This window comes from Harpia harpyja, chromosome 11 (assembly GCF_026419915.1).
Source record: "Harpia harpyja isolate bHarHar1 chromosome 11, bHarHar1 primary haplotype, whole genome shotgun sequence".
Classification (NCBI taxonomy): domain Eukaryota; kingdom Metazoa; phylum Chordata; class Aves; order Accipitriformes; family Accipitridae; genus Harpia; species Harpia harpyja.
Genome location: NC_068950.1, coordinates 28103312 through 28127744, shown reverse-complemented (window position 1 = coordinate 28127744; position 24433 = coordinate 28103312). Strand labels below are relative to the sequence as shown.

The 24433-nt window shown below is 39.5% G+C and overlaps 1 protein-coding gene across 10 annotated transcripts; it reads left to right on the top strand.

Moving 5' to 3' along the window:
* Positions 1-444: 444 nt before the first annotated feature.
* On the top strand, positions 445-23933 carry LRRC8B (leucine rich repeat containing 8 VRAC subunit B). 10 transcript variants are annotated; one of them, XM_052802127.1, is made up of 7 exons: positions 4566-9706; positions 10694-10796; positions 11565-11684; positions 17103-17157; positions 18505-18604; positions 19285-21446; positions 22491-23933. In XM_052802127.1, the coding sequence occupies exons 6-7, from the start codon at positions 19311-19313 to the stop codon at positions 22761-22763; spliced, it is 2409 nt and encodes an 802-aa protein (XP_052658087.1). In that variant the 5' UTR covers positions 4566-9706; positions 10694-10796; positions 11565-11684; positions 17103-17157; positions 18505-18604; positions 19285-19310; the 3' UTR covers positions 22764-23933. The 10 variants fall into 10 exon arrangements, with proteins under 10 accessions (XP_052658097.1, XP_052658096.1, XP_052658095.1 ...); XM_052802129.1 differs by having other exon boundaries at positions 4566-9715; positions 11614-11684; XM_052802125.1 differs by having other exon boundaries at positions 4566-9715.
* The last annotated feature ends 500 nt before the right edge of the window (positions 23934-24433 follow it).

The following is a 24433-nucleotide window of genomic DNA, read 5'->3' as shown; positions in this document are numbered from 1 at the left end:
CGTCGGGTCGGGGCGGCCCCGGCACCGGGGGGGGGCTCTCAGCCTGACGGCTCTCCCCGCCGCGGGCACGGCCGCGGTGCCGGGAGCCTCCCCTGCCCCCGGCGGCGGCCCGGGCGGGGCCGTCAGGTGCCTCCGCAGGTGAGTGCCGCGGGGAGGGGCGGGGCCGGGCGCGGCGGGACGCTTTTGTCCGCCGCAGCCCTCTCCCCCGCCCCGCGGCCTGTCAGCGGTTCCGCCGGGCGCGTCCCATTGGCTGGCGCGGCCGGTAACGTGATAACGGCGGCGGGGCGGGGGCGGGGCCGGATCCGAGAAGTGCCGGTTAGAGCCGGTGCCTCGCGCTGCGCTGCCGGCTCCCTCGCGGACGGAGCGCGCGGGCGGCACGCCGTTGAGCGGCGGGGCTGGTCGAGCCAGGCTAGGCTAGGCTAGGCCAGGCCAGGCGGCAGGGGAGGCGGCGCGGCGCGGTGCGGCCAGGTAAGCGGGGGGCGGCCGCCGCTGACAGGTGCCCCGCTCCCCCGGCATGGGAGGGAGGAACGGAAGGAAGGAGGGGGAGCGAGCGGGGGCCAGGGCTTTCCCGAGGGCAGCGCGCGGCTGGCCCTTACCGCCGCCGGGAGGCCGCCTCCCTGAGGGGCCGGGGTGCCCCGTCCACCTGCGGGAGGGGAGGGGCTGCCGCCCCGCGGGGCGCTTGGCGCTGCCCGCCCGCCGGCCGGGCGGCCCGGTGAGCCTGCGCGGCGGCCGCCCCTTCCACCGGCGGCGCCCTGCAGTGGGGCCGCTCACCTGCCCGCCTCCCGGCCGGGCCGGGGCGGGAGGGGGGGGTCGGGCGCGGGAAGCTGGAGGGAGCCCGCGCCCGCCCCGGGGCCTGGCGGCCGCCCCGCTCCCGTGCGGGTGGGGCTCGGGAGTAAACCGTTTTCTGATTTGCGTAACCGATATTTACACGTGTCCTCAAGTGACCCGGGGCGCTACAGGTCGGCTGCGGCTTCCTTCCTCTCCCCGGGCGCGGCGCGGCCGGGCGGCAGCTGCCGCCCCTCGGCCCCAGGTGTGACGGCGGTGGCGGCGGCACCTGCCCCCGAGCAAATGGCAGCGGCTGCCAAGTCCCAACTTCTCCGAAAGGGAGAGGAGACTTGAAGTCGCCGCTGAGGCCTGACAGTACTGCGTGCGAGATAAGAAGCGTCCTCCTCTTTGCCGTTCTCTTCCTGTCCTCGGTCTTGCCGGTGTGCTTCTCATGCCCAGCAAGACAGGGATCGTGTTACTAGGGGCTTCTTGCACGGTAGCTTTTACTTGCATCCTAGCCGAGCTCTTCTAGTGACGTAAGGCTTATTTTGTGCCGGTCTGTTCTGTGGCTTAATTGAGGCAGCTTTCTGGCTTCAGCCAAGAATTTGTCTGTGGTGAATACTACAATTAACCACTTCTGTAGGAGTGATTAAAGCAGACTTCCCTAAAGCTTAATTTTGTATGGAGATTGCCATTAATTATGCTGATCAGGTAAACAGTGTTTCAGTTGGCACCTAGTGTGGTCATTTAAAACAGTACCTTTGAGGTAGTGCTAGAATAAGCTAGGAACTATGTGGTCATGTGCAGTTTCAAGTATTTAAGCTACATGTTCTGCTGACTCCTAGCTTTCCTTGTCTACTTGCTGAAGTGATAAGGTAAGGCCTCAATTATTTCCTGGTGTCTCAGAATTTTTCCTTATGGACCTTCCTAGCAGAGAGGGCAACAGATCAGGGCTTATTCATCTATCTTGTTTGAGTTCTTAAACTTTCAAGAGAAGGGGGGGGGGGAGCCCACAAGGCTTAAGTATTGAAATCTTCTAGCGCATCACTCGTAGAATTTATTATGTATTGTTTAAGTACATTGTGTGTGATTACTTTGTGTAACTCAGCTGACTTGGGGAATAAAAGAGTTATCCTAAGTAGTGCTTTTCTTCAGTATCTGTGGTATTGGGCAGGGCAAGGGACATGAAATGAGAGCAGAAAGGAAAATGACTGTAGTAGAGAATCAATAGTTAGGATAGGGTACAAGTTTTCTTAAGGGTTTTCCCCAGTGTTTAAAACATTCTGTTGTAGCTAGATAACAAAATGTTTATCACAGTTTTACATTAGCACATATTTTTACATTCTACTGAATTTTACATTAGTATAATGTAATGGAGTTTCAACTTCAGTAGGATTCACATAACTTTCAGAAGTTTGCAGTATTAACATGCTTGTTCCCTTGCACTCTCCAGAGAAGAGCTGCTGGTCTGAATCTTAAATTTTTTTCCTTTTTCAGGAAAATAGGATTCTCATGGGGAGAAAAAGAAAATTGCCTTTTGTTTCTTGCAAGATACCAATACAGCTGCTCTTCGAAGTTGATGAAAGCGTGTTGAGTAAATTTTAGAGAGGGACCAACAATGCTAAAGAAATATCCATAAGTATTTCAGCATTGTAAAATGAACTTTGTAGAGCAGTATGTCACTGCCAAAGAAGTATTTTTATAATGGATTTCGGGAGGAGGGGAGGGTGGGGGGAGAATCTTGTGTTCCTTTAGCTGCTACTGTGCCTGCCCTGCCTCACATGCTACAGGTAGTGAAAGAGACTGTGGCACTAGTAATACTACTTCAGCTTACAATACCTACTGCTAAAGCCATAAAGCTTTACTCATCTGGGATTAGAAATGGGTATTTTATGTGACTAAGTGTGACTAATGGATATTTGATGTGATAAGATGTGGTTTATACTGGTCTCTGTTGCCTATCTAAACGTTTCACACTGCTGTCTGTATTGTGTGCTAACCTGTGGACTGTATTTATCCTTACCATAGGCACCCTTGTAACAGCTGTTCAGCTGTTGTCTCGCAAATAGTACTATTCTGCCAGTTGCTCTTGCAGTTACTCCTTTTAAAGATAAGTTAGAAGTCTGTGCTGTGGTTATGAAGATATTTGGTTCAGATACCAGGGGTAGCCATGTAGAAGGGCAAGGAATGTAAAGTGGAATTAATATTCTAATATTTACATATGCTGTCATTTTAATGTTTAAGTGGTATAGATTATGTGTTGGTTTAGCAACATGTATCTGTTATTAATTTGCAATTAATTAATTAAATAATATGCTTTAGTCTTAATGTCTTAACTGGTGACAAGCCATGGTATGCCCTGTCTAATACATGTTTGTATCCAGTATGGAGTGAGTTCAGAGCCACACATCACAAACTTGAAACTGTGCTTTGTTACTTTGCTGGTAAATGTAGCTGGGAGGCAGTGGCCTGCATTTTATTAACCCTACCACTACCATATGGGCAGTCAGCCTCATTAATGTCTTATGAATCATGTGGTCTTAAGTTATTGATAACTAAACTGCTTATTTGTATGAAATATCTTGCACATACATTCCAATTAGAGTTTTACCAGACTTGGTAAGCGGGCTTCAGTTTGTTGTAGTTATGCCTGGGTTTGGTGATTCTTTTCCCCAAGAGTTGTTAGTGTGCTACGAACTAGTTATGGATTTAATTTCTAGCTAGTTGAAATCAAATTGTAATTCAATATTGAACTAAAGTTTCATAATACTTATGAATAGTTTCCCCAATTATTTGATTTAAGATTACTGATATGAAAAGGCTATACTTTCTAGTGGTATAGTACATTGGAAAGAAGGCAGCTGATGCAGCTTTTCAAGAAAAATGTGGTTTGGGGTATAGTGGTAGCACACCTGCCTCTGATGTACACCCAAGAGGATTCTACGGTCTTTCAACAATCAGAAGGGAATTGTGGAGAAAACTCGTAATGGAGTATCTTCAATTTAATTCTCATTGGTGCTGTTTCAAAATACAGTCTTCGCACACCCTGAATTAAATTATGTGAGTGCATTTCCATCAAAAGTGCTCAACTTCTCAGTATGTTCTGATACAGTAAACTGGAATGCAATTTCTTATACTGAAATTGAGAATTTAGTTGATTGTGAGAAACTGAAGGGATTAAAAATGCCAGTAAGAGATCCAGTGATACCAAGAAGAATATGGTAGTAACACAATCTGGTTTTGTTGCTGCCTATTGTTAGTGGGCTTAAGACTTTGTTTCTTGGGGAGATGCTAGTTTGAGTTGTGGTTTTCGTTTAATATGGAAACAAAGTTTCAGTTTTGTTGCATGGCAGTTACAAAACTATGGTCAAGTAGTTTACTCAGGCTTAATTAAAGTGACATTGATTTTAAAACACTCACTTAAAACCCCTGGAAATGTAACTGCTGATTTCCCAGACATTACTGCCTTAGGTTTCTGGGGAAAATATTGGTATTCTATGAGTAGTTCAGGTTGTCAAATATTTATTCAGATATTTTCTGGTAGCTAAAGTTCATTTGCATGCAAATATAAAGGTCTACTGAGCTGGAATTTAAGAACTGCAAATTTGGACTCTAATGCTAGAGAATTTATCCTTTAAAGTAATTTTTCCATCTGAATGAAAGCAAAATCTTGATGTGCATTTGTTGTGTAATCCAAAATATTTGAAGAATAGTTTTTTTAACTAAAAACTGTTTCTAGGCTGTGTTTAAATTATTAACAAGATAAACTATCATTTCCAACCCATGCTGATGGAAGTGTGAAAATTATTATTACTTTGCCAGTGCCTTTGCAGTACAGGAAAACTGTTTTCCAAGTAAATGTTTTTTATTAAACATTAACATTGTTTAAATACTAACTTTGCAATGTCACTGACTCCGAGTCAGGAAAGCACCAAAACATTGCTTAATTGAAGTGAGATGGGATATGTCAATACTCAAGTGCTTTACTGAACTGGAGTTGTTAGAAGTAGTGTCTGCTTTGCTTCAAACTATTATTCAGTTTCTTACAAATATGGGGCTAGGGGTTTTTTACTTCAAAGTTCTTAATTGATTCAGGTGATTATAAAACCTTGACTCTTGTTTTTGAAGTTATTAAACTTGGCTTCATACCAAAAAGTGTTTTTCTTGTAGTACTGCTATCTGAAAAAACTTGCCAGTTGTTAGGTGTCCTCAGACAGCCTACTCAAAAAGGAAATTTTGTGCAGTAGAAGACTTGCACAGCATACTTGGGCTTGATGGAAGTATGAAGCATGAACATCTGTACTAAGCTAACTTTGTGTTTGATCAGGAAACAAAGTGGGATTACTGTAGGTTTACTGGAGCATTCAAGTCTGATCACTTGTACATGGTTCTGAAACTTAGCATTGTTCTAGGAGATGCTTCTGACATAACACTGCTTTTAGCTCTCGTGATTGCATGCGTATGTGCAGTTCTCGGCCTGTAGAGTTGTGTTTAGGCATTGGTATGTAATTTGTACATACACTATTACACAGTATGTGCAATGTGAAATTTGTCTTTCAGTCCTTTCATTTAATTAAAAGAAAAGATGATGTAGCTGGTTGCTTTGTCCAATTAATAAATATATAATGTAGAGTAATATGAACAGGAAGATACTTAAGAGATTGAGGTGATTGTGTGGACAGCATGCTCCCTGCCGGAGGATTAGTGAAACCTATGCCACTTCTGTTTCAGGGGAGTTTATATTTGACTGCAGTTTCACAAATTTTTCTTTTTTTACTTTGGGGTGGAGAGATTCTTTTAAAAGATAGCAAGATGGGTTTCAGTAGAGTTTGCATACAAAAAAGAGTGCCTGAGTTTGAATCAGATGTAAATTGGAAACTTATCTGTTATCATTATTTTATTTTAGATGTTTAGACCGAACATCTAGAATCAAGTGTTTTAACTTGTCAGGCTGGCTTTCAGGAGTAACTGTCTTTCCTGTTAAACAAGATGAAAAGGTGCTGCTTCTGTGAAGAGATATGAGCCACTGCTGAAAATCTGAATCAGCTTTCCAATGTCAGCACTAATAGAGTAAAATCAAATGTGTTTCTGTATTGCTGCCCTGATAATTATATTTTCCTAGATGCAGTTAAATTCTTGTCTGTGGAAGTAATAATATTCCCTTCTGGAAAGTTCTTCATGAAACTTACGCAGCATCAGGAAAACTGAAAACCAAAACACTGGTTTTTGACTGTTCTTAAATCTTGTAGCTATATTTGTGCGTGGTAATAATTATCTTGCAGAGACAGAATGTATTTGGTATATATTTTTGATTTGTGGCCTCACTGGATGTTTCTGTTTGTTCTCAACGTGTATTATCCCAATAGGACACTTTGGTCTTGACAGTCTATAAATATTGAAAAACCACCAGTTTCCTTTTTAGGCCAAATGTTGGAATTTTAACTTATTGTACTAGGTAACTGTTCATATTTTAGAAACATCAAAATGATTCTGGCTAGAATAAGGAGTATAAATACAAATTCATATTTCTGAGATTAGGCAAAGGTGATAACTGTCTGACCACTAATAGGAAAAGTAATAGCATATGTGCTTCTAGCTCTCAGAACCTAACAGAACCAGTACAATCCAGAATGGCCTCTCTGATTACCTAGTAAGAAGGTGTCACTACTGTATAATGTTCCTCATTTAAATACCTTATGAAGAATAGGAGAAACATTACCATGATTTTACAGTTGAGGAATTTGAGGCAGAGAGAAACAAAATGACTTGCATAAAGCTATTCAGCTGTCAGAGGTAAACATCCCTATTAACTGGGTTGGGTATGGTTACTGTATAGGAAAGCAGTGTTTGAGCTGGGAAAATAATGTAGAATGGAGGTTCTGAATATCTAAAAACATTGGATTTCACTACTCTGCTCTGTGCAAAACTAGCAGGCTTCCTGTGGTATGAAGAATGTTGGCCCCTTCCATCTTTGTCAAAATGCAGTGCTGTTGAATTCCTTATAGGACCTTCATCTACAAGTATCAAATCAGAATATTGAACATGCTTTAGTTAATACATCAGTATGTATGGTATTACATTATCAACATAATTCATTATATGGTAGCCTAGTTATAGCAGCATGATATTCTGTGGACTACAAAATTGACCCAAATGCTTACCTGACTACTTAAGTGGGATTTGTATTCTACTTTGTTCTGCTGTGACAGCAGCACTCCTGGTGGTACTTGAGAAATTAATTCAGAGCTAGTTCAGGTGTGTGGACATACTTTAAGGCTCCTCCTTCTGAGAATATTTTCTTATTTCAGACTTTTTTTCAGTGAGGTTACAGGAGTTGTCTGGCCATTTCAAGGGTCTCTGGCCATTTATGACTTTACTGAAAAGTACACTGAAAATGGAAGAGCATGTATGAGCAATTCCCTGCCTTTTCCCAAGGAAAGAGGGTATTATTCTGTTAAATAATCATAACTGTTTATGCTGCTGGCTCTCTTGTACTTTTACTGCTCTTGAAGACTGAAGATAATAAACTGTACTATAATTAAAGAATCTGCTAGTAGAGAAACCTTGTAGTATTTAAGTTGTGGCTATTCTCCTGTGTTATCTTCTGCTTTGTTTCTGATGTCCTGAGCATAGCAGCACAATGAATGGACATTGTGAGTATGTGTCTGACTTCTGGAAACTAAGGGGGTAAAAATTAATTTTCTATTGTAGTACTTATCTTGGTATGCAGAATTAGATACCACTGAGGCTTCCTTTAGAATGCTGGAGGGATAGTGCTGATACCATTGTATTATGGTTATGTATTCGTATTTCTCAGCATGAGAAAGAACCAAATATGTGGTTACAAGAATAAAAAGGTGTTATAAGAGAGCTTGAAAATCTCATTTCATGCACTTGAAAGGTGTCTCACTGTATTAGCTATGTTAGTACTGGCATGAAGGACTTGATGTACTGTTGTGTAAGATGGTTTCTGGGAGAGCTATAAAAGATATGGCATGCCACAGATAGCAGTCCCAGCCTAGACCTTTTGAGATTGCTTTTGGTGTAGTCTTCCTTGCTTAGGAGAGAAAAGGTGAAGAACCGACGAGACTTTTCATACTTAATGCTCCAAAATTGCTCTAAGATGTCTTTGGAACTTGAAAGTAAGGACTGTTTGTAGTATTGGTGTACTATTTCTGTCTTCACTGCTGCTGTACTGTTTTTAAAACCTGCTTGGGGGATGGGGGAAACAACAAAGGAGGCCTGCTCTTTTAGGTATCATTTAAGAGTGTAATCTCTGCCACTTCCCTGATATATTCCATGAGACCTTTGGGCTGGAATGTTTGACAGCATGGCATGCCTGCAGTCATCTTTGGAGAGAGTTGTCTCTTCCCACACTGGTTTAAATAAGCATTAGCTGAGCGCACATGGGCTGTGTACTGTCCTGAGAAGGCAGATGCATTTCCCATGCTGTTCTATTCCCCTCCTCTCCACTGCCAATATATTCTCATTCTTCTTTTTCTTATGCTAGAAAGCCTGCTTCCTTTAGTCTACTTTCTTAAGAGTCACCATTCCTCTAGGCATTGTTAGTCTTGCAGTTCTGATTCTGGTTTTGTTGGGTTTTTCTAAATGGGATGATAATGTTCTTTAGGCATCCAGATTAGGTTTGTACACGATGGTGCCCCTGTCTGCTACAAGTATTTTCTTGGGTATTAGTGGAGGACAGCCTTTGCTACTCTTAGGGCTACATCATTGGTGGCACATTGCTCCTACAAAGGATTAGTCCAGGTAGGGTTTTCCCTCTCTTCTTTTTGGTTGCTTCCAACAAATGACTCAAAAGTTAGAGCAAAAAAACCTGTCATCTGCATACTTGAACATTTTTTACATGTTCCTAGTGCTGCAGTCCTTGTAAGTGTTAAATCTTATTTTTATCTAGTCTACCTTTTCTTTGTTCAGCATGGCCTGTGACCTGTCTCCTTTTCTGTGAATTGCTTGTAGTTTTTGTGAAATTACCAGCTTTGTCTTAGTTAATATAGTACAGAGTCACTCTGGAAGTTATTTTTTCTAACCTAGATTCAATCTCTTACACTCTGTTTAAAAAAAACATTTATTTTCTCAAAGAAATGCACCTACTTGATCTGGTAAGCTCTGTTTAATTTTTACTTCTATAACTTGGGCGTCATATTTTTTGAAAGGAAAAAACTAATGGATTTGTAACTGGACTTGTTTTTTTTCTTTAAATATGTATGAAGTTCATGATTGTATGTTGGGTCTGTGATAGCATGAGCCACTCTGGGGTGATGTTGATGATTTAAGTACATTGCTGTGGGTAATGTAGTGTAGTATCTCAGTGTTCTCAATCTTATTTCACAAATCCATTAACATTTCATTAAAAAAAGGTAGGTTTGTCTAAGAGGAGATAACTGATACGTGCTTTGAATGTGCTTGGCTTCAAATTTATTTGTAAAAGAAGTCTCTTTTACTGCTTGGGTGCTGATTCTGCTTGTGTACCTGTGTCCCCTTTTTGAGACTTAACATGAACTGACTTTCTGTTGCATTAAATTGTGTATTTCATTAGAGGCTGTCTAATGCCAAGCTTAAAAATACAATTCTTTGGGCTCTTAGAAGTGTATTGATACATTAGAAGTAGTAGGAATACATGCCCCTTTCCTACTTTTTATTCAATACAGAAGTTTTTGTTTACTTGAAAGTGTTATGGGGCCAAAAAAGGGGGAAAGGAGGCTGACAGAAGATAGTGCTTCACTTTAAATACTAACCTCTTTGTGTTGAAAATGAATGAGATATGATCATGCCATATAACAGATATCTGGGACTTGTTCTTTGTTCCAGTGTTTTTTGGGCCCCTGTTTTTACTTCATGAGAATTCCAGAAGTGACCTTCTGGAACACAATCTATATGGCTTGTGTTTTGCACCAAGAGGTGCTGGCCTGTGATGATCTCAGTAAGAAAGGTACTCAGACTCTGTACAGTATCATTTAAAATGCTTTTTATTGGCTTTGACACTAGAAAGGAAGAGAATAGTATAGATAATCTTACATCCCTTTAGAAGCTGGGAACGTGAGTTGCGCAGCATCAAGTGAGCCTTCAATCCTTGTGCAGCACACCGTGCAGACCCTGCTTGTAGAAATGGTTACCTCATTTTGATCATTCAAGCTATTACAGAATTTTCTTACAAGAAAACAACTCTGTGTCATTTCAACTGTCAGCCAGGAAAGATGTTCACAGGAGAACTTCTTGCTGCACTTCTTGATAAAGACAAGGACATGCAAGTGGTGTAATCACTGGTACCAAGTGGGAGCTGCTTGCAGACTCCTCTGTTATGAGCTGGCTAAATTTATCCTGTGGCCAAGAGATCTGCACAGCACAGGCCTGGGCCTGTTAACTAGCCAGAGTAGATCACTAACACCTCAATGTGCCATGGTCTTCCACTCAGAACTACTACAGTTTGTTATACTCTTTTCTTTTTAAAAAGCCTTATGGAACGCTTTCTGGTTGTTGTTTTTTTTTATCTGTTAATGGGGTTTGCTATGTTTCTTTAGGAATTGCCATGCAGACTCGTGATAGAGCTATTTTTTAGTGGGTAATACCGATGTGGAGTTTTGGCAGTCTCTTTCTATTTATAATTTCCTTTTTAAAGTAGAATATGTGAAATGTACAACTGTTTGAAGAAATGTAAATTAATGGAGAAAAAAAAATCTGCTTTCTAAAGAGTGCTAGAGTTGCCAGTGAGAATGCAAATTAAATAAATTATTAGTTAAATATTAGGGTGAAACAAAATATGTCTCTAAGTGAATTTACTCTTTGGATTCTTTGTATAAGCAATACAAAGCACTCTCTTCTAAACAGGTGCTTGTTTTGATGTTTATTGTAATCAGTATTTTAGATGCCAATACATCTCCAGTTTAAGTTAATATATTTATATTTGTAGTTTAAAAAGAATTAAAGGGATGAGAACACAAGCTGAAAATAAATCCATGATCTGGGAAAGCTACTACAGCTTGGCTGCAGGTTTATTTTAATCTGTCCTCAACGTAAGAGGAGACCACAGCACCATAATACTTGTCTGTGTAGTTAAAGTCCTTCCTCTGTCATATTTCTGTCATCATCTGATATAACTTTAATTTATATATTTAAAAAAATGCATCTCTGAGTTTGAAAATAGTGCTGGTATACTAAAGCTGTGCAAACTATTGCTTACTAGAACTGTCCAGATTTGATTCAGAGTCTGGATCCTGCTTAGTTTGGTAGGGATCTTAGGAAGCACCATGACTATGAATTAAGTGATATTTGCCCAGAATGTAGACAGCTTGCTTTTAAAGAATCAGTCATGTTGATGCAATTATGTGCAAAACAAAGCTGGTCTACTTTTTTGTTTTACTTCTGGTTTTTTACCATTAGATTACTTGCCTGTTTAACTCTGAAACACTTGTTCAGAAACCTAGGTTTGTACCTACTTAATTTGTCTTTGTTTTGTTTTGCAGTGTTTTTTGTGTAAACTGCTTATCTTGCCTACTGTCTATTTGGTCTTAAACTTGGGTTTAAACTGCATAATTTTCTTGCTAGTACAGGCCTTTCTAGGAGCATAGGTTGTGACCTTCTATTTTAGCTAGAACACAATCCTTAGCACCTTGAATTTAACTTGAGGAGAGGGCTAGAGAAAGTGCTTTTACCAGTCAAAGTGTGTATGTCTGAACATGGATTTGTATTTAAAATTGCTCTCCAGGCTAGACTAGTATGAAATAAAAAGCACATTTAACATACCTTTTAAATACATATCTTGTTATACAACTTCATTACAGAGTTTAACCCTCAAAATAGTTGACTTGGTTTCTCCCATCCACTATTGAGAATTAGGCTCAAGTAACTTCATGCACTTGGGCAGACCTCGCTGATGTGATTCGTTATCATATGGCTTACAGGTATGTAATTTTAACTGCCTGTGCAACTAATATGTTTGAAGATGATCTATCTCCCTAGTGAGTGTTTGACCAGTGACATATTTTACTACCAAAGTTTAATTCTTTACTGGCCCTCCGTGAATGGAGGAAAGGCTTAATACTTGTGTATTAATGGCATTTAATGAGAAGCTAAGTTAATATGGCTCAAGGAAGACAATGGTCTTTTCTGGAGTACTGCAGGCATAAGTTGGCAATGTATAATGTAGCGTATCTAATCCTGCACAGTCAGATTTCAAGAGTAAGTCTTTTGCTTGTAAAGCAAATCAAATTGGAGTAAAGCTTATTTTCAATTTAGATTAGACTGCAAGATAAAGTATTTCTCTTGCATTAAGTGTACCAGAGAAAGGAAGTAATAGAATAAAGATGGGTATTCTGAGTTTAAGTGAAGCTGCCTTTAAGATGTTTTTTTCACCTACTTTAAGGCCTTTTATGTTGAACTTAGGAATGTTCAAGCTTTTGAGTAGTTGAGAAAACTATTTAAAATACACTTGCCATGTACTCTATTTTTCTCAGCTTGCTGAAGGTATGGTAGTGGTAGAGCTGGGTAGTAGTTGCTTAATTTTGCAAGACTTTTTATCAGCTTATGTTCTGTGCAGTTAACTCTGAAGCAGTAGCAGAGTAAAAATGTAAGTGTAGCCTAACTTACTGAATTTTAAACTAAAAATATGTTTACAATTTCTTTTTTCCCAGAAATTATTGGGCTACATAGTCTTATGTAAGCAGCCTTCTCCAGAGAGCAAGGACTGCTTCTTAAACAGTATAAGACTTTGCTATTACTCTTCCACATATGTTCAGCTGTACTGTCTTGGGAGCAGGAGTGTTTAAGAAAGGTAAGGCCTCTAGTTAATCCAGGCACAGATGGTTGAGATTGTCTGTAGTTGTAATTATGATCTGTGATTGTTTGGAAGGACTTTAAGTTTTTGTTTGAAAGGTTGTTATGGAAAACTTGCAACAATGTTAGTGTAGTCTTAAACATCTTGTGCTTGAGGAATATGGTGATTACTGCAGAGTGTGAGAATGTCTTTGGGTTTATTTTAAATACAAAAGGATAATCACTTATACATGTTTAATTGTCACCTGTGACCTTCTTCAGAAGGAACTGGAAAGAAGCTTTCTATAATCTTGTTTGCATGTTGTTCTGCATACAGTGGAATACAGATCCAAAAATACAATCCCCATTGAAAAGATCCTACAACTGAATCTGCACGTGCACACAAGTGGTCAAAGTACAGATTCATGAAACACCATATATCAAATGTAGTGCTTGAATTAAGTCGTCTGTTACTTGTCAATAGGAGGCTTAAAAAAAGGGAGAGGCAGTCATCTGAACACATCTGCTAAGAGTATGTATGATAGTATCGTTCTTTATGAAGTCAGACCTGCTCCAAAAATCTTGCAGTACCTGGCTTTTTGTTGTTTAGGGAATGCTTGAAAAAGGAAATGGTAGCATGCTAACAGAAGGGGAAGTTTTAGCCAGGAAAGATGTGTTTTAGGTAATGAGTGTGTGAGGGGGTAGTCTGTTACTTTTTTCCTTTGGGAATATTCATGAGGGTTTATTTGCAAGTGGCGGTTTGGGCTGTGCATGTGAGACCATAAGCGGGTACTAGGAATCCCATAGGAGAGTCTCAAAACTGCCTATTAAGCAAAATTGATTGCATGTTTAGTTTATTACTGAATTTAAACATTTTGCATCCAAAACTTCAGAAGAAAAAGTAATACATTTAAACTAGCTAGAAGCTAAGTTGGTACTGTAGTTCAGGAATTGCTTTTGATAGAAAATTGATAAAACGGACACATTTACTTAGTATGTCAGCATCTCCTTATCTCAGCTGAGAAGCACATCATGCTGTTGGAATTAACAGCATTAGTCGAGAGATTGGCTGAAAACTTGATGACTGTGTTTCTCTGAGGGGGAGGGGAAAAAAAGCAAGATAGAGGGGCCACTGGAATACCTGTCAAGGTATGCTTTAACTGTATAAATCTATTTTGATTAACTTAGTGTGTCAGAAACACCAGCTGAATACTTAGACAATCAACAAAAACAGTGTAGCCTTAAAAATAAAACAAAGCCTGCTGTCAGGTATTGGCCTTTTGTAGCCCATTATACTTTGGGGAGGACAAGCAAGGCACTTACCTTGCTGCAGAGCCATCCCTAACTAAATGTGCCTAAAATTATGTAAGCAGTGACCAAATGACAGAGTAATGCAATGTTAAATAACCTTTTGGCAGCAGGGGAAGTTTGGGTGGGGTGTCAGCTTATAGATAATATTTATCAAAATGACAGCCTTTTATTCATGTTCTGGAACATACTCCTTGAGCATACTCCTTGAGAAGCTGGTGTCTCGTGGCCTGGATAAGTGCACTATTCACTGGGTGAAAAACTGGCTGGATGGCTGAGCCCAGAGGGTCGTGGTGAATGGGGTGAAATCCAGTTGGCGGCGGGTCACGAGTGGTGTTCCCCAGGGCTCGGTGTTGGGCCCTGTTCTGTTTAACATCTTTATCGATGATTTGGATGAGGGGATCGAGTGCACCCTCAGCAAGTTTGCAGATGACACCAAGTTGGGAGGCAGGGTCGATCTGCTTGAGGGTAGGGAGGCTCTTCAAAGAGATCTGGACAGGCTGGATCGATGGGCTGAGGCCAATCGTATGAAGTTCAACAAGGCCAAGTGCCGGGTCCTGCACTTTGGTCACGGCAACCCCATGCAGCACTACAGGCTTGGGGAAGAGTGGCTGGAAAGCTGCCCGGCAGAGAAAGACCTGGGGGTGCTGGTTGACAGCCGGCTGGATATGAGCCAGCAGTGTGCCCAGGTGGCCAAGAAGGCCAATCGCATCCTGGCCTGTATCAGGAACAGTGTGGCCAGCAGGAACAGGGAGGTGGTTGTTCCCCTGTACTCGGCACTGGTGAGGCTGCACCTCGAGTACTGTGTTCAGTTTTGGGCCCCTCACTACAGGAAGGACATTGAGGTGCTGGAGCGTGTCCAGAGAAGGGCAACCAAGTTGGTGAGGGGCCTTGAGCACAAGTCTTATGAGGAGCGGCTGAGGGATCTGGGGTTGTTCAGTCTAGAAAAGAGGAGGCTGAGGGGAGACCTTATCGCTCTCTACAACTACCTGAAAGGGGGTTGTAGTGAGGTGGGTGTTGGTCTCTTCTGTCAGGTGTCTGGAGATAGGACAAGAGGAAATGGCCTCAAGTTGAGGCAAGGGAGATTTAGGTTAGATATTAGGAAAAATTTTTTTACTGAGAGGGTTGTCAAACATTGGAATGGGCTGCCCAGGGAAGTGGTTGAGTCACCATCCCTGGAGGTATTCAGAAAGCGAGTGGACAGGGTACTCCAGGACATGGTTTAGGGGGCATGGTTAATGGTTGGACTCGATGATCTCGAAGGTCTTTTCCAACCGAAATGATTCTATGATTCTATGGATATGTTTCTATTGGTAAGATCTGTAAGTCTTGAAGTAACTAAAAATTGCCTAGATATTAGTGATCTTTATTGCTTTATTTTCCTGGCCTGTGTCTCAGTACTGGTCTGGGGTAACTCTCCTGAAGTCATCATTTAGCCTCGGGCTAAACTGTTGTGTCTCATCTTCTGAGAAAGATTGCCAATTGAATTAGGCCACTTTGAAAAGCTTTTATGGCTTTGATATGGGTTGAAAGCTGCTGGAGATGAGATTTATCAAACCCATTATAGTTCAGCATTATTCCATTTGATTAGTCACTCTTGGCATACAGATAGGATTTGAAAGAAAACTGTCTTTAGCAACATTATCATTAATAATTCACATGTTTATATTACACTTGTATATACAATGTATTTCTCTCATAGGAAACTTTATTTCGTATACATAGAATTGTAATGAATACTTATGCTTGATTGGTTTAAAAAAGTGGTCATTAACAAGACCAGAGTTAAAGTATTTAAATACTCAATATTGTGACACTTGCTTTCTGCTAGAAGGTGTTGTAAAACTGCCTCAAGAATGTAGCCTTTTTTCTGGAATATGTGATAGGGACTAACAACTTTCCAGTTCAAGGCAGGGAGGTGACAAAGAAAGCATTTTATAGAAACAGACCTTACAAAATTACATGGGTCAGTCTCACTTTGAGTTCTCAGTCTGTATAAAAACAAACTACTATGAGCATTATGGCATTGGTTGAAGAAGGTGTATTGAGTTATGCGTATTCTCAGGTATACCGATATGTTTTTAATAGAATTGGCTTAAGTTCCATTTTATGTTTCTTCTTTCTGTAACTTTTAGAGAAAATACTTTATCAAACAGTGTTAACTGTTTTATGGTACTCTGAATTCTGTCCCTTATACTCAACAAGAGCCTTGCTTATTCCCCAGAATAGGTCTGTTACCAGAAAAGTGGTGTTCTTTGTATAAAAGTGCAAAGTACATATGTGCATTATTAAATTGTTGTACTTGTAACTTTAATAAGCATTTAGTTATATAAAACATCTTCTTTTAAAATGTTAGTATCTGCCCAAGTCCCTGATGAGGTTTATGTGTTTGTCAAGAAAAAATTGTTCCCATCCTCATGCTAATTAGAACTTGCACACTATTTTAAACTCTCAACCAGTTCAGTGATCATTTTGACTTTTCAAATGTTTTTCTTTGTTAAAAATATGCTATTTATACCTTTTGCTCTTACTTTCTTGAATCATTCAACATATTTATTTCTTAGTGTGTTCTTTACAACTTTAACAGGAGTCCCAAGTCTTTCATTTTTTGTAACAAAGTTCAAGTGAGAATAATTAACAGGTTTTAATTCTAGGTTGGAAATGAAAAAAAAATACTTTTGATTTTTCTGTCTACATTCAAATCAAGCATGTTTGGCTTGAGTAGAGACATGATTCGGATATTCTTTGTAGAATTAAAGCCTTAGTTTGGATGGGTTTAGTACCTTTTTGTGCTTTTATACCTAAGAATTTATATTAAAACCCCAAAGAATTATACCAAAAGAATTCATTTTAAAGGTATTTACAGATGTGGTTTTTGCAAGATGAGCTGGAGTGATTGAAGAAATTGCTGTTTCTTAGCTATGGTTAGAGCATCTCAGCTGCAGGACTAGTAACCTCATATAAATGCAAAAAATGTTGAGTTGAAATGGCTTTTAGTGCTTAGGGGACAATGACAAGGGCCATTACTATCTCTCTACTTTAGGAAAAGCAACTTTCAGGTGGTGACCAAGTAAATAATTTGACAGGATCATTTTAAATTATTCTAACTAGATCTTGTAGATCTAGTTAGGTCTTCTGGTCATTAAATGTTGGATCTTTACAACACTGCTGTGGAAGGAGTAATGAGCTGTTGTTCTAATACTTACAGTTGTTGGAGTCCAAATATTTCATGATCTGATGATGATTTATTTTCTCTCTAGGAGTGTTTTGTAGCCATCCTGTCCTCCTTCAGCTGCTTTCCCTCGAGTGGGCCTGGTAAGTTTCTACATTCTATTAAAAGTAGCCTTGTCAATGCAAGAAGGGTTAACTTATTTTTGGCCATTCTTCTCCCTTCAAATGTGAATGTGGAGTAAGAATAAGGTTCTGCCTTAGTTCAGATGTTGTTTATCTTGTTACAACAGCTTGTCAGCTCTGTTTGGAATTGAAATGTCCAGTACCAATGATTATGACTACGAGGTGGCAGGGTGCCCAGGTGGCCAAGAAGGCCAGTAGCATCCTGGCCTGTATCAGAAATAGTGTGGCCAGCAGGACTAGGGAAGTGATTGTCCCCCTGTACTTGGCACTGGTGAGGCTGCACCTCAAATACTGTGTTCAGTTTTGGGCCCCTCACTACAAGAAATACATTGAGGTGCTGGAGTGCATCCAAAGAAGCTGGTGGAGGTTCTAGAGCACGTGTCCTATAAGAAGTGGCTGAGGGAAATGGAGTTGTTCAGCCTGGAGAAAAGGATGCTGAGGGGAGACCTTATCACTCTCTACAGCTACCTGAAAGGAGGTTGTAGTGAGGTGGGTGTTGGTCACTTCTCCCAAGTAACAAGCAATAGGGCAAGAGGAAATGGCCTGAAGTTGCACCAGGGGAGGTTTTGATTGGATATGAAGAAAAATTTCTTCACTGAAAGGGTTGTCAAGCATTGGAACAGACTGCCCAGGGAAGTGGTGGAGTCACCATCTCTGGAGGCGTTTAAAAGATGTGTAGATGTGGTGCTTAGGGACGTGGTTTAGTCGTGGACGTGGCAGTGCTACGTTAACGGTTGGACTCAATTTCAAAGGTACTTCCAATCTAAATAATTCTATGATTAAGAACAATACAGAACATCCCCATTGCTTAATATCTGTACTGCTTAAACTTTATAGTACGCTTTCTCCAAACCTGGTAGTGTCTGTGGTATAGCCATTAACACTGGATAGTTTATTAATTTGTTTCAGGATGTAAAATACGTGTCTCTGTTTTTGAGAAACTTGCCTTTCCACCAAACCTTGGTATATCAAAATTATGACTGAATTCTACTTCTTGAAGTCTTGCGTGTTGCGTATTTTCACATAGTTATTTGAAAAAGAAAAAAAATTACTTCCCAGTTGAAATAGGGCTAGCTGTAGGCGGTTTCCTGGTTTTTGCGTTGATGTGATTGTGCAAAACTTTGACTTCACGTTCTACGTGATCATGTCTGTGTGTCCTGTTCCATTTCATGTAGCTGTAGCAATGCAGAGCTTAATGGATCCTGATGTCTGCAATAAGGCAGCAGTTCTAATGAAAGCTGAAATGTTTGCTCTTTATTTAGGTGAAGCCATTAAAAATAAAGCATATTCAATGTTTTCTCCATCCAGAATGAAGACAAATGTAAAGATGGCATGTCCAAGGAATTTTAAAAGGTGTAGACCTCCTGACTGAGCAGTGCTGCATACTTTATTCTCTTTAAGTAGTAAAGTAAGTATGACTCAAACCTATGCTGCTGGGGGTTAAGTGTGCCATTGTTATATATATTACAATATTGGACAATAACAAGTTGTGTTAGTTTCATTTTCATTCTGTCAGTATGCTTAATTCTCTTGATGGGAGAAGATGGGGAATTATATATAAGAATATGTAATGCAAAACTGCTTTTTTGAGAATTTTGGTGTAATCTTTATTCTTGGGTAGAATGACGTAATCTCGTAGAAAATTCTAAATCACGAGAGCCATCATGTTAATATATTGCTCTGATTTTTGGAATTCCTCATAAATGAGAAATCACTGTTGCTATGTAAGTTTAGGACAGTGGTGAAGGACTGCTAGTAATATCAGATGCTTCTTTAACTTACACCTGCTTGTTGCTTTTACTTGAACAGTACCCAAATGTTTGGTCAAAACAGACTTTCTCCTAATCTCTGATGTTAGTTTCACTCTTCACTTAAATTTTTGCATTTCAAGTAACTTTCCTTAAAATAGATATGATGGCTAGGGTTAGGTGCTAGGAGTTCTTGGATCCTTTTGCTATGCTCTGGATGCTAGGCCAAATGTTACATGTTTAAAACTGTGAAAACAGTAATAAGCTTCAAGTGTTTAATGGTGAGAAATTGTTTTTAACAGTTCTCTGAGGATGTCTTTTTTCTTTTTTCCTCTACCAGCTGCTGTTCTCTCACAGGTGAAAGTCATGATCACGCTAACAGAACTCAAATACTTAGCAGATGCCCAGTCATCCTACCACATACTAAAACCATGGTGGGATGTCTTCTGGTATTACCTCACCATGATAATGCTGCTAGTTGCTGTGCTCGCTGGGGCTCTCCAGCTTACTCAAACCAGAGTATTGTGTTGTCTTCCTTGCAAGCTAGAATTTGACAATCATTGTGCCGTGCCTTGGGATTTAGTTAAAGCCAACCTTAACATGTCGGCTAGCTCTACAGCACAGATAATCATCCCGCTTAAAATCCAGAATGATCTCCATCGGCAGCAGTATTCCTATATTGATGCAGTATGTTATGAGAGACAGCTTCACTGGTTTGCCAAATTTTTTCCATACCTAGTGCTTCTACATACCTTTATTTTTGCAGCTTGCAGTAATTTCTGGCTTTACTACCCTAGCACAAGTTCCAGGCTTGAGCACTTTGTAGCCATTCTTCAGAAGTGTTTTGATTCTCCATGGACAACGCGCGCCCTCTCAGAAACAGTTGCCGAGCAGTCTGTGAGGAAGTTGCCAATAGCCAAATCAAAAGCAGTGATTTCATCACCTGGGAGTTCAGTAGATATAGGGGCCAGCAGACAGTCCCTGCCTTATTCACAACCTGGCTTGGAAACAGCTGGAAGAGAAAATTCCTCAAGTGTTCTTGACAAAAAAGAAGGGGAACAAGCTAAAGCTATATTTGAAAAAGTGAAGAAATTCAGAGTACATGTTGAAGAGAAGGATGTCATATATACAGTGTATATGAAACAGATTATAGTGAAAGTCATTGTATTTGTAATAATAATAATTTATGTCCCCTACTATTTATCATTTATTACACTTGAAATTGATTGTGTAGTTAATGTTCAAGCCTTTACAGGCTACAAAAGGTACCAGTGCGTTTATTCACTAGCAGAAATTTTTAAAGTTTTGGCTTCGTTTTATGTTGTTTTAGTGATCTTCTATGGCTTAACTTGTACTTATAGTTTGTGGTGGATGTTAAGAAGTTCACTTAAGCAATATTCTTTTGAGAAGTTGAGAGAGAGAAGTAATTACAGTGACATACCTGATGTAAAGAATGACTTTGCATTTATTCTCCACTTGGCAGATCAGTATGATCCTCTCTATTCCCAACGATTCTCAATATTCCTGTCTGATTTGAGTGAAAACAAACTGAAACAGATAAATCTTAACAATGAATGGTCAGTGGAAAAACTGAAAAATAAACTAGTAAAAAATTCCCAAGACAAGATTGAACTTCACCTTTTCATGTTAAATGGTCTTCCAGACAGTGTCTTTGAATTGACAGAAGTAGAAGTCCTAAGCCTGGAACTTATCCCTGAAGCCAAACTTCCTTCAGCTGTGACCCAGCTAGTCAATCTCAAAGAACTCAATGTTTATCATTCATCACTAACTATGGATTATCCAGCAGTCAGCTTTTTAGAAGAAAATCTGAAAACGTTGCGCCTGAAATCTAGTGAGATGGGAAGAATTCCGTTTTGGGTCTTTCATTTAAAAAACCTAGAAGAATTGTGCTTAACAGGATATTTCATGCTAGATCATCACAACTCCATATACAACGAAAGCTTTCAGGGGCTAAAAAATCTGAGATCAATTCACTTAAAAAACAACCTTTCCCGCATACCTCAAGTGGTTACAGATCTTATGCCTTCTTTACAACACCTGTCTATCAACAATGAGGGAAATAAACTGATAGTGCTAAATAACCTGAAGAAGCTGGTAAACCTGAGAACCTTGGAATTAATCTGCTGTGATTTAGAGCGCATCCCCCATTCCATTTTTACCCTAAACAATTTGCATGAAATTGACTTAAAAGAAAATAATCTCAGAACAGTGGAAGAAATAATTAGTTTTCAACATCTTAAGAACCTTTCTTGCTTAAAGTTGTGGCACAACAGTATTTCATATGTCCCAGTGCAGATTGGTGCACTATCAAACCTGGAACAATTGTATCTAAATTATAATAATATTAAAAATGTTCCATTGCAGCTATTTCTTTGTAAAAAATTACACTATCTGGATCTTAGCTATAATAAGCTAACCTCCATCCCTGAAGAAATCGGTTATCTGACCAATCTGCAGTACTTGGCTTTGACAAAAAACCATGTAAGTAGAACTTTGAATTACTACAAAAAAAAAAAAAAACCCCAACCCAAAACCCAAATATTGACTTAACCTACCATTTCTTCTGGAACAGCCTTTGGTTCAAAATGCTTTTGTGGTATTCATGATTAAAGTAAACCCAGTAAGGCTGAAAAAAGGGGTGGTGCTTGTTTAATTACTAAAACTTTGGTGTCATCAAAGCTTGTGTAATACTGAGTGAGTACTATCCTGGTCTGTAGCAACTTAAGGGCTCTGATTCAGAGATAGTATAGGTTAGGATGGTTGCAGAAATGTATCTTCACTTTCCCTGCAGCTGTCTAGCCTATGTAGTATTTTAATGGAAGTGAACAGTGTTAAATTTTTACCTTAAAATGTCAAACTGAAAGCTGTAGTGAATCACCAGCTAGGTGATGAGCAGCTCAGCTGTCGGATTGGGAAGAGGGAAATAATTATAGCTGGTAACCTCATCAGCAGTGCTAAACTGTCTGGCTCATTAGTGTGGGGTCCAGGCTTGTGACTTAAGACTTCTTTTGAGGTTTATAATTGTTTTCACTGGTGAAGCTGGTTTTGGATGTCATATGTCAGTAGTGTGGACCAGGACTAAGTTACTACTGTACTGCACAGATAACTGCTTGTGCAGGTTTCATAACACAGGAGCTGTTTGTCTCTCCACAATCTGTGTTCTTTAAGTGATTCTTAGGAGATAGTAACCTATTTATCTCCCCTGCCACCTGCACATGCACATGTTTGTATGCACTTCTGTGCATGTGTGCATGTATATGCTCTTCCCTGCCATGCTTATGTCTTGACTTCTGCTAGTAGCTAAGCATCCTCATAAAAAAACAGGTATATAAAACTATTGAAGTGTTCTCAAGCACTTTATCACATTGTGATAGAAGCATTACAATCTTCCCTTTCCTTATCCTTCTATAAACTGAGGGGTTTTTTACCCTAAAATAAAACCGGGAAATGTCAAAACATGGAGCTGCATGTAGGCTAACAACTTCTAATATACATTATTTTTGTTCTTTTCTTTCCTTTTTCTAGATTGAAATGCTGCCTGATGGATTGTTTCAGTGCAGAAAGCTGCAATTTCTTCTTCTGGGGAATAACAGTCTGATGAATTTGTCCCCTTGTGTGGGTCAGCTACTGAATCTTGTTCAATTAGAGCTCATTGGAAACTATCTTGAATCACTTCCTGCTGAACTGGAAGAATGTCAGTTCTTAAAGCGGAATAGTCTAATTGTAGAAGAAAGGTTGTTAAAAACACTTCCACCTCGTGTAAGAGAGCGTTTGCAGACATGCTCAGATAAGTGCTAAGTTTAAGATTAAATTCTTCATTGCATTCTATAAGCCTTTTGCTTAATATCTCTCTAAAGATCTGTATAGGTGGAGAGTAGTAAAGGAGAGAGAATGATATATAAATCAGTCTTAAATGCATTGAACTGAGTTGATTGTATTGGAAGAGAAAAATTTTATTTAGATTCGAACAAAAATGCAGCCTTTAACATGTAATCATATGTTTGAAAAACTGAAATATGAGTTGTTGATTGGGTTCTGCTGGTAGAAACAATTCAATTAAATGTTTATGATAGTATTGAAATTGAAGAGTTGATTGCCTGGCTATAGTGAGAGTGTACATACTTTTTTTTTTCCTGTGGGAATTTTTCCCATTGATAGTGATAATTTTAAACAGTTTCATCTCCTGCCATATGAGGTCTAAGAACTGTCTGGAATTAGTTTCTAAACTAAATAAAAACTCTTCACTAACTTAGAATATGTTAAATTAAGAGTTTAAACTATTTGAGCAGTTCAATTGCATGAGGTATACTGAAAGTAATTTTTCAACATACCTTAATTTTTAAAGCTTTTGACAAGTACTGAGCATTAATTCTATAATTGTGGAAGATGCCATTTGAATCTTGCTATTAAAACCAGTTGGACACTAATGCCTGAAACCAGTTTCAGTATTTTGTCTTAAAAATAGTAAATACAAAATTAATTGTTATCTAGAAATTGGGAGGAATCAGAAGAATCTGGAGTAACTGTTGCGCGCATGTACTAGACAACAAATCTTATAGTACTGATCTTCATAGATAATGGTGGCAAATGGAACACGATATAGTTGCAAAGTTGTCTTCTGTATGTTGTGAGCATCCTGGGTGTTGGTGTAGTGCATGCTGATGTTTAACATTTTTATAACTTCTCATTACTGACTGCCCCAGTGCTGCTTCTCCACACCCAGTTACTGTATTTTGGTGGCTGGGGAGAGGATGGAGGCGGCTTGTATTAGATAAGGACAGAAAGACACAGTTAAAACAAACCAAATAATCACATAACTTATAAGCACTTGGGATGGAAAAACAGGACGCATTATAAGCTTTGCCTCTTCTAGGGATGTAATTTCATAAATTATAGTGCTGGAATGAGCTCTTATGCCATCCTTAATACTTGCAAAACTGGATGGAAATAAAATGGTTCCTGACTTCATTCTTTTGCTGTGCGCTGTTTTATTATATTTGAAGTCTTAACTCTCATGATGTTTATCATGTTCACTAAAAACATAAGTTATGCCCCTGGGAAAGAAAAGAGCATGCTTTCCAAAAAGTATTTGAAAACTTTCTGTATTAATTAAAGGTTTCAAAACCAGTCTCAATTATGGGTTAAACAGATGAGTTAAACTGTGCTCTTAATGACTTTGTGTTCATCTGCTAACTATGCATTCCAGTTTGTAATAACAAATCATCACAGATAAACCAGTTTTAGTACTAGACTACTTTTAGTCATCTCTTGCTCCCATTCCAGTGCCACTTTTGTGGAGAGTAAGGTTTATTTTCAATGAAAATGCCAAACCCAAGTCTGATCAACATGGAAGTAGGAGATGTCTTTGCAAGTAGCAGTGTGAGAGGTGCATGTTTATTTACTGTACTGATGGCATTCCAAAGACCTTTGTAGTTAGAGCATTTTTTTCTTCTCAGGGAACCAAAATG

Bases quoted from the DNA above. Each gene is read 5' to 3' on its own strand.
- LRRC8B (XM_052802137.1), top strand. From the start codon at position 19,311: ATGATCACGCTAACAGAACTCAAATACTTAGCAGATGCCCAGTCATCC. The intron at 21,447-22,490 runs GTAAGTAGAACT...TCCTTTTTCTAG, and splicing joins TGGCTTTGACAAAAAACCAT to ATTGAAATGCTGCCTGATGG.